Below are 9531 nucleotides of genomic sequence, written 5' to 3'. Positions count from 1 at the left end.
TCTTACTTCATTAAAAAAGGAGCTCTCAGAAACTGTAAGTTTAACACCCTCCCATCCCATCCCAAGTCAATCCAATTCTTATTCTCTTCAAAATTATACGCTATTTATTATTTTGATTTACTTTTCTAATCCTCTATTTCCACTTTTATCGTAGACTCAAAAATCTGGATTTTGTTTTTAAAAAAAAAAAATTAATCCAAGGAGACCCCAGATATGGTAATGAAACTTTCTCCTCCTTATTTGATTGAAATCAGAGATGGGTTTTACTGGGTTGAATTTTTTTTTTTTTTTTTTTTTGTATTTTAATAAAATTGTTGATGGGTGCAGTCAGCGCTTTTTAATTTCCATTCGTTTTTGACGGTGGTGCTGCTAGTGATTTGCACGTGCACTTTTCTGAAGATGCAGTTCCCAACCTTTCTTGAACAGAAAACCGGGTTCGTTGTTGCTTTATCTTTATTTTTTAGTCGTTTTATTAGTTGGGCATAAACAAAATTGGCAACTTATTTATATTGTGCAATTGTAATTTTGTTTTGGGTGTAAATTTTGCTTTGATCTTGTTGATTATAATTAGTATTTTGTGGGTTTTGACTTTTGAGTGGCCTAATTCTTTTCTACATTGTCTGGGTTTAGCAGTAATGTTGCAAGCATTTTATTAGTACTTGTGATTTTCCTATGGATGTTCAATGGTCTTATTTTTTCTAATACCATCCACTACATAAATCCATGGATGGCGTTTTGAGTTTAAAATGAGCCTTTGTAAAAAAGTTACGAGGAGTTGCTGTTACGAAACAGCGTTTTGGGTTTTAAAAACGCACTTTTATGCTCCCAAATTGCCTATCCAAATGGTCTCTTGATCTCACTGTCCATCCCATTATTAGAGGATGATGTGTCGTTTGAGGTAGAGCTCATTGGGATTCTGGGGGCATTAAGTCCTCAAAGCAGTTCTATCGTTACTAGTATGTATAATTTTGTCCTTCTGCAGCAATTCTTAGTATAGTTCGAGCATTGTACTAAGAAATGCTTAAAGACAGTCCTTATCAGCACGAGTTTACTGTTTAGGCTGAGATATGGTATTTTATGTTAAAACATGATTTTTTTTTTTTGGGGGGGGAATATTTTTGAGTTTATTTTGCATTGTTTGGAGCTTGGGCAGCTATCTCTTTGTTGAGATTGTATAGATTGACATTTATAAGATGTATAGTTATTCTGCTTGGCTGCTTGTTTTTTGTGGATAATAGGCGTGGACACATGTATACTTGTTGTGAAAATGCTAGGTCATGAATTCTAATACTTGACTCTTTAAGTGTTGTGGATAAGTATTTTACGAACCTGTTATTCCCATCCTAGTCAAGTGTATGAGGGTTCTCTCCCCAGTTAGTTATTCTTTAACGTCGTTTCTAGTAGTGTCTGTTCTGTTTATTTGATCACTTTTATCTTCTAAAGAAATGCTCTTCATAACATTTGTATTTAACTTTGTTTATGTGTGCCTGTGTATAAGATTTGGTAATCTACAAATCAAAATTTCCCTTATAGTGTGTCTTCTACTGGCAGGTTTCGGGGATTCTTTTGGAAGGCAGCTAGAATTGGTAGGTTTATCAAGTTCTTTTCGTGCATGTTTGCTATTACTATACATGGATAAGGCATAGACTGACATTGAAACATTGGTTGGATCTTCTAGCAATGCTACTCTACATATGTCTTTTAGTAATGCTGATTCATTCCATGCATTAGGGCTTGTCCATGAGGACGATAGAAACCCATAGTCACAACTGCAGAACCCCACAACCTGGGAGAAGAGCTGAAGAATAGACAAAATAATTAGTGGCCAATGCTTTTAGATTGAGTATCAACTATCAACATTTGACACAAATAAATGGATCTATTTTTATAAATGCTTGGCTGGTGATTTTTGAGCCAGCCACATACTGACTAACCTTCAAACAATATATCTGCCTACTCTTGTAGTCTGCTATCTTTCAGATACTACATGTCAAATCTGCTACTAATGTTCTGAGTATCTGATGCCTATCAAAAAAAGAAAACTTCCGAGTATCTGATATACCTGGTCAACCCTTTAACATTAGATGTTGTTCTTTAGCCTGCATTAGATGCTCTAATTGTCCAGTAGATGACCTGTGCAATCTTCTTAAAACAGGTGAACGTTTGAGCCCTTGGGTAGCTGCAGGATGCTTCACTATGGGTGTTTCAATCATATTTTTCTGAATAGGGAAATCTCTTGTACATGTGGAAGTAATCCCATTTTTTGGTTCATACGGTCGACCTTTTGATCCATTCGGTGCTATTGATCGCTTTTATATGATAAGACATTCTGGTTTCAATGATTTTGACATGTCATCTGTAATAGATAAGTATATGGCGACTTTTTGATTGATCTTGAGCAGTCATCATCTTTGAATGGGATATTTTTATCGGATATTTTTATCATTTCATGTTTGTTGGCGCTTGTGTGATATTTTTTTTTGGTGATGAAAGCATGTATGTAATTATGTATTATATATTAACATAATTATCAAAAATAAATAAATAAACATTGTATGAACCATATACAATGTCACGAGAAATATTTACCATCCAAAAGGAGAAAAAAAAGTCTTTGTTTAAAGGAATGCCTTAAGAAATCACTTAGCGCATGTTAGGTAATTGTAAAATTATTGGTTGGTTTCCAAAATTTTTTCATTGTGATCTGAAATGACCCTTCTCAGAAGCAATCAGAGATTATTGAATTCCCAGGTGAACATGAGTTGATTAAAAATTAGCATTTATTTTGAAGGAAATTGATGAAGAGAAATAACGTTCTGATGCATTTACTAACTTATACCTTTCTGTCAACCAAACTTGATATTTTGTTCAAAAAGTTACAAGAATAACTTTAAAAAAAATAAAATAAAATAAAAAAGTAGAAGGAATTTTATAAAAAAAAAAAAATTCCTGTCCAATTCCTACTCTATACAGCCGGGATAGTTGAACTCCTAAACATTGAATCCCAAAAAGGCCCAATAAAGCATGACAAACAGGATGAATAGAAATTCTCTATCTTGCTCTTAGTATTCTACCTTTAGTGTTCAACCTTATGCTTCACTAATCATGGCTTGTCAAGTGTTTAATATTTTTTCTCCATTTTAAACTCTAATTATTTTATAAGGGAGGGAAAAAGAATATGCGATAATATAAGATTGATGGAGAATAAATTGGAACACTCAAAAATAGGATTTTTTTTTTTTCCTTGTTATGTGAGGAATTCCAGATGGCATTAAAATTTATTTGGAAAGGTACTGGGCATAATGTAAGATAATGGTCTTGGAAAAACTTAGTTCATAAGTCATAATTCGGTCCATATATACACACACCATTGAGTTTCAGCCACAAACAACGAACCGCGATTAGGACAAGTTTGACAGTTTTTGGCATTAAATCTATCCTCCTCCAATGAATGAGCCTTGAGGGATGATAACAAGAAGTCTAGAAGACTGGAACAACTTTGAACATAGCCTTAAACTTGATCTCCCAATATAAAAAAAAAATAAAATAAAGAGTAGTGCTATGGGTATAGTATTTTCATAACAAAATTTATGTGGTCAATTGTTATTGATTCTCATATGAGCCTACCACTAACATCACTTTTTTACCTAATATTTACAACTTATTACCTAGACTTTGTTGTGAAAATATTATGTTTGTAACTTTATTCAAATACATATTTCTTAGAAGAAGATCATCTAAGAGAGCTATGTTGACATGAGTCTAAGAAATTTGCCACATTACCACAATTCAGATGACCAAAACTTCCTTAACACAATGTTTGGAAGGACTACTAGCTTGCTCCTAGAGCTTAGCTCATACTATGCCATGGACATATACTTTTTCATAACCTGTTGAAGTAATAAATCGTACAATTTAGATGATTTGGGGCTTCTAAAGAGATTCACTCCCAGAACTGGGCTCAAGTTATGCTCTATATACAAACTTTCTCTGGAGGGTAAATTGTAATTAATTTAATATTACTTTTACTCGGGTTTAAAATTTATTTATTTTTAATAGATACGATAAGATTTGAACATGTAGATCCATGATAATTTTATTTATTTGTTATTATTATCAACCAAAAAAATCAATTGATTTTGGTGTAGGTGGGATTCTAACCCAAATCCTAACAAACTCTATTAACTGAATTAACTAGAACCCACCTCAAGTTCATAATTAATATAAAAAATTTTTACACCCAATCATCTATTGCCACCTTGATAAAGTGTGAAATTACATGTAAATAAGTGGATCAATAATGGTACATATATTCCTTCCACACACAAAGATAATAATGGTACGTATGAAACATTTTTAGAAATAAATTTCATAAGTACTAGCTAACATTTATACAACATCAGTTTTCTCACCCACAGTCAACCAAGTCAGTAATCTTTTTTTTTTTTTCTTTCGCTGAATGAAAAAAGAGGGTCTCCGATGTGGGTTTATAGACCCCACGTCACGTGATGACAATAAATAATACTACGTATACCACACAAGCCTTACCAAGACTATTGTTCGAACTGCTCTTCTCTTAGTGTAGAATGAAAACTCCTACCATCAAGCCACATGGTAAGTCAGTAATCTTACTGTAAGTGAATATTCTTACACATTCTTTTGTTTTTTGAGAAACATTCTTACACATTCTATGTGGATTACAATCATTACATAAGTAACCAATCTCTTTCTAACGTTCGAGAACTTTCTCAACATTGTGTCATTCCGAGAAACAGTCCCAGCTTTTAATAAAGAGCCAAAGTACAAACAAAACACAAACACAGACACAAACACAAATACAAATACATATACATATACAAAAACACCAACGACAGTAACAGTTGGAGAGTAAAGGAAACCAAAATGGCCGAACCGGAGGAAGAGAAGAACTCGGCCTTCTCAACTATTCAAAAGTCAACGGATCACCAAAACATAGAACCGTTCATGGACTTCGAAGATCTTGATATTGGTTCCTGGCCGTTGGATCAAATCTCCTTCTTCAACGACGTTAACGGTAACACTAACGACCAGCTCCAGCCCATGTCACCGCTCTTAATCTCGAACTCTGACCATTCCTACTCTTCTCTCTGGGCTTTGGCTGATGAAAACGAAGACTTAGCGCAACCCAGCTCAGCTCCCCTGGAGCTCTCCTGTGAGTTTCTGATTTTGCCTTTTTGTTTGGTTATTTATAACGGGAGATGCTGTGCTTGAAAAGTTATGATGTGGTTGTTGCTTGTTTTTTAGTTTTAGCTTCAATTTTCAGATTTGGGTGTGTAATAGTTTCGTTCTTTGTGTGTGGTTGTGTGTTAGTGTTGCTTTAACTTCAATTTTCAGATTTGGGTATTTGTTGAATATGTGGAAAAGTTATTTTTTGAACAAATTGTATAATAATCTGAATTAGTGAATTGGATGATGTTTGATGATCTGCTCGGCCACCCGGGGGATTTAACTCAGAGACTTTGTAATCCTCTGCAATTGTTTTGAATAGATTGGATTAAATTGGTTTGTATTGTTCAATTATAAAAATGCAATAGTTGATAATAAGTTCTAGCTCAGATAGCACTTTCTTGCTTCAGAAAGAGTGGGGTGGAGGGTGAGGTCATGGATTCAAGATTCACTTGGTGCGTTGATATTGTACCAATAGAAGGAAAATCAAAAGAAACTACTGGATGGGTTGGTAACTTGCATATTGAAGAAAACTCAATTGTTTTGCAGTTTCTGTGTAAATTAAAGAGGTTTACTCATGTGAGTTCTGACTTTGAAGTTTTATTGATTGAAGGTACTCCCTATTTAGAGACTGAAAAGCCAATGGAGAAAGATGATATCATGAGGTTTCCATCTCCACTTGTAGGACAGTTTCCCCTGGATAACCTAGATGGGTATTTTGTATTCAAGGAGAGGATGATGCAAGCTCTTCGGCACTTCAAAGATATGACCGAACAAAATGTTCTAGCTCAGATTTGGGCACCTGTAAAGGATGGGAGTCGGTATGTGCTCACAACTTCAGGGCAACCTTTTCTTATTGGTACACTTGGCAATGGACTTCATCAGTTTAGGGCGGCCTCTGTAATGTATAAATTTGCTGTCAGTGAAGACGGAGCGCTTGGGCTTCCTGGCCGCGTTTTCCGGCAAAAGTTTCCGGAATGGACTCCAAATGTGCAGTATTACTCCAGCAAAGAGTATCCACGTCGTGTTCATGCCCAGTGCTTTAATGTTCAGGGAAGCTTGGCATTGCCTGTGTTTGAGCCTTCTGGCCAGTCCTGTGTTGGTGTAGTTGAGCTCATCATGAACTCATCAAAGATCAACTATGCACCTGAGGTTGATAAAGTGTGCAAAGCACTAGAGGTTGGGTCTCTTTTCCCCTTCTTGTTCATGCCAGATTTCATACTATTTTCTTCTTTGTGATTGCTAGATTATGATTCTACCGTATATGAGATTCTTTTGGAAAATGTTGTTTTGCCTATGAGACTGTTCACCTTGCAAAATATTGGAACTTCAAACATTTCAAGATTCATCAGTCACATAATTTCAATTCTTCTGCAGGCAGTCAATCTGAGAAGTTCTGAGATATTGGATCATCCAAACACACAGGTGATCTGCAACTATCATGCATGTCAAATTTGTATATTTTGGAGAACAAAAAAATAAAATACAGTGTTCTTATTTCATTCTGTTTCCTTTTCTCACTGATACATACATATATATATATATATATATATATATTTGGCAATCCTTTTAAACCAGATTTACAATGAAGGTCGCCAGAATGCACTAGCTGAAATTTTGGAGATATTGGCAGTAGTGTGTGAAGCACACAAATTGCCTTTGGCTCAGACCTGGGTTCCATGTGAGAATCGCAGTGTTCTGGCCCATGGTGGTGCTCTGAAGAAGAGCTGTGCTAGCTTAGATGGTAGTTGCATGGGACAAGTCTGCATGTCTACAACTGATGTGGCAGTCTATGTTGTAGACCCTCACATGTGTGGTTTCCGGGAGGCCTGCATTGAGCATCACTTGCAAAAGGGCCAGGGGGTTGCTGGGAGAGCATTTTTATCCCATAACTCATGCTTCTGCGGAAACATTACCCAATTCTGCAAAACTGAGTACCCCTTAGTACACTACGCACGTATGTTTGGGTTAACCAGCTCTTTTGCAATCTGCTTACGGAGCACTCATACTGGAGATGATGATTACATTCTAGAATTTTTTCTGCCCCCTAGCATCACAGACTTGTATGAACAACAGATTTTATTGGGCTCCCTATTGGAAATGATGAAGCAGCATTTCCAGAGTCTTAAGATTGCTTCTGGTATTGAACTTGAAGGGGAAGTATCTGTCGAAATTATTCAAGTTTCTACAGATGGGATAGTGGATTCAAGACTTGAATCTGTACGAATAACCCAATCTATGAAATCACCACCTGGTCCTGATGGCTTGCATGTTGTGGAAGATATGGTGCAGCTAGATTCATCAAAACAGCAGTTAATGGTTCACTTAAATGACACAAATAATAAAGGGATTGTTGCTAGCAATGCGGGTGGAAGACTTGATCAATTTTCTTCTTTAGAGAATGAAGACATGAAAAAGATTTCAGAGAGGAGACGCAGAAAATCTGAGAAATCAATTAGTCTAGAGGTTCTCCAACAATATTTTTCTGGGAGTCTTAAAGAAGCTGCAAAGAGCCTTGGTGGTATGTATACTTCTACACTAAAAAATTGTTGCTTGCAATTTTTCTTATATGATTCAGGTGATGCTGATTTTTTTATGCATAAAAATTGGATTATATGTCTGTAATAGCAATTAAAATGTATTGTTCTTATAAATATTCTTGCTTTGCAGTTTGCCCGACTACAATGAAGCGCATTTGTAGGCAGCATGGAATCTCCCGATGGCCATCTCGCAAGATCAAAAAGGTCAATCATTCCCTATCTAAGCTACAGCGTGTAATAGATTCTGTTCAATGTGCTGAAGGAACATTTGGTTTAGGTTCTCTCACCACAAGTCAAATACCTGTATCTGTTGGCTCTCATCCTTCCAGTTTGAACAGGTCCAATAAACAAACATCACCAAGCTTTAAAGTCTCTGAACCTCAGGAAAAGAATGGATCATCCACTTGTAAAATGCTTGATGAACAGGCAGCAATTGGTGATCAATTGCTTAGAGGAAGAATGTTGGGTCCACAGAAAGTTATTCATGATCAAAGTAGATCTCCACCAGAGCATGGTAAAAGCTCGAACAGTTCCAAAACGAGGAGCCGTTCATGTGAAGAGAGTGCTGGAACTCCCAATTCCCAAGGTTCATGCCAGGGTAGTCCCCCAAATGAAAGCACACTGGTGGGGCATCCATATGTTCCTGCCATCAATGAGCAATGTGTTAATGTGGAAGGCTCTCCTGAATTGCCGTATCAACTCACAGCAGCGCCAAATATATCACCTACGAACTCAATATCTGATGCTTTTTTGATGACAGAACCTCAAGAATTATTTGGAGGAATTCTGATTGAGGATTCTGGAAGTTCAAAAGACTTGAGAAATTTGTGTCCTTCAGTAGCAGATGCTATGGTGGATGAGCAGGTCCAAGAATTTTGTTCGACAAACCCTCCATGTCCCAGTATGGCTTCCAACCAACGTATTCCTTCTCTTGTTCACAAAATGCCTCATGTTACAGCTAGAAATGAGATGAAGAGTGTGATAATAAAGGCAACATATGGAGAGGATATTATTAGGTTTCGGATCTCTTTGAATTCCGGTATGTTGGAATTGAAAGAAGAAGTGGCGAAAAGGTTGAAATTAGAGGTGGGTACATTTGAAATCAAGTATCTGGATGATGATCATGAGTGGATATTGATAGCCTGTGATGCTGACCTGCAGGAGTGCATGGATATTTCAAGTTCAGCAGGCAGCAATATGATCAGGCTTTTGGTTCAAGATGTAATGCCCAATCTGGGTAGCTCCTGGGAGAGCTCTGGGGACTGAGGAGTGGGGATTAGATTGTACATATTAGTCAAGTTTAAAGCCCATTCTTGTAGTGATAGGATGCTGGGTTAGTTGTAGATATTGGTTTTGAGTATGCTAAAGTTGTAAGAAATTTTCCATCAAATTAAAGAAGTGGAAAATTGTACTAGCGGCTGAGAATCATTTCTTTTAATGTATGTACTGATAGTAACTCTTCACAACTAGGAAGTAGGAACCCTCATAATATGTACAAAGTTTTCCTCCAAAGACTATTCTGCCATGAAACCACCTCAACATATGTAAAGATTCTTCGCATTGGAACTTGTAAAATTAACATATAACTCAAAACTCAAAGCATCTAAAACTGTATGTGCTTGAAAGTAGGGTAAGATCTGATATCATAGAACTAATATCCCCAAAGTTGGAACCTTAAATATTAATTGCTCAAAAAAAAGAAATCAAAGGGAAAATAACAAAATATGATTAGCTTGTAAGGAAGTATGACAGTTGGTTGACATGCCACTCAGTGTAACATGTGAAC

The 9531-nt window shown here is 36.3% G+C and overlaps 2 protein-coding genes across 3 annotated transcripts; both read left to right on the top strand.

Moving 5' to 3' along the window:
* Window positions 1-40: 40 nt before the first annotated feature.
* On the top strand, window positions 41-2445 carry LOC115977817 (protein kish-like). The gene is made up of 4 exons (XM_031099843.1): window positions 41-216; window positions 328-434; window positions 1552-1586; window positions 2156-2445. The coding sequence occupies exons 1-4, from the start codon at window positions 214-216 to the stop codon at window positions 2221-2223; spliced, it is 213 nt and encodes a 70-aa protein (XP_030955703.1). The 5' UTR covers window positions 41-213; the 3' UTR covers window positions 2224-2445.
* A 2288-nt stretch (window positions 2446-4733) lies between these two features.
* On the top strand, window positions 4734-9444 carry LOC115975241 (protein NLP6-like). Of its 2 annotated transcripts, XM_031095944.1 has the most exons (6): window positions 5102-5191; window positions 5616-5712; window positions 5819-6384; window positions 6583-6630; window positions 6784-7726; window positions 7876-9444. In XM_031095944.1, the coding sequence occupies exons 2-6, from the start codon at window positions 5709-5711 to the stop codon at window positions 9009-9011; spliced, it is 2697 nt and encodes an 898-aa protein (XP_030951804.1). In that variant the 5' UTR covers window positions 5102-5191; window positions 5616-5708; the 3' UTR covers window positions 9012-9444. The 2 variants fall into 2 exon arrangements, with proteins under 2 accessions (XP_030951803.1, XP_030951804.1); XM_031095943.1 differs by lacking the exon at window positions 5616-5712 and having other exon boundaries at window positions 4734-5191.
* Window positions 9445-9531: the final 87 nt, after the last annotated feature.

Source organism: Quercus lobata, chromosome 2 (assembly GCF_001633185.2).
Source record: "Quercus lobata isolate SW786 chromosome 2, ValleyOak3.0 Primary Assembly, whole genome shotgun sequence".
In the NCBI taxonomy this organism is placed as follows: domain Eukaryota; kingdom Viridiplantae; phylum Streptophyta; class Magnoliopsida; order Fagales; family Fagaceae; genus Quercus; species Quercus lobata.
The sequence above is the reverse complement of the archived record's forward strand: the minus strand, read 5'-3'. Positions and strand labels throughout refer to the sequence as shown.

Coding starts and splice junctions, on each gene's coding strand:
- LOC115977817 (XM_031099843.1), top strand. Junction 435..1,551: donor TTTCTTGAACAGAAAACCGG/GTTCGTTGTTGC, acceptor TTCTACTGGCAG/GTTTCGGGGATTCTTTTGGA. Junction 1,587..2,155: donor TTGGAAGGCAGCTAGAATTG/GTAGGTTTATCA, acceptor TTCTTAAAACAG/GTGAACGTTTGAGCCCTTGG.
- LOC115975241 (XM_031095943.1), top strand. CDS start 4,903: ATGGCCGAACCGGAGGAAGAGAAGAACTCGGCCTTCTCAACTATTCAA. Junction 5,192..5,818: donor AGCTCCCCTGGAGCTCTCCT/GTGAGTTTCTGA, acceptor TATTGATTGAAG/GTACTCCCTATTTAGAGACT. Junction 6,631..6,783: donor TGGATCATCCAAACACACAG/GTGATCTGCAAC, acceptor CTTTTAAACCAG/ATTTACAATGAAGGTCGCCA.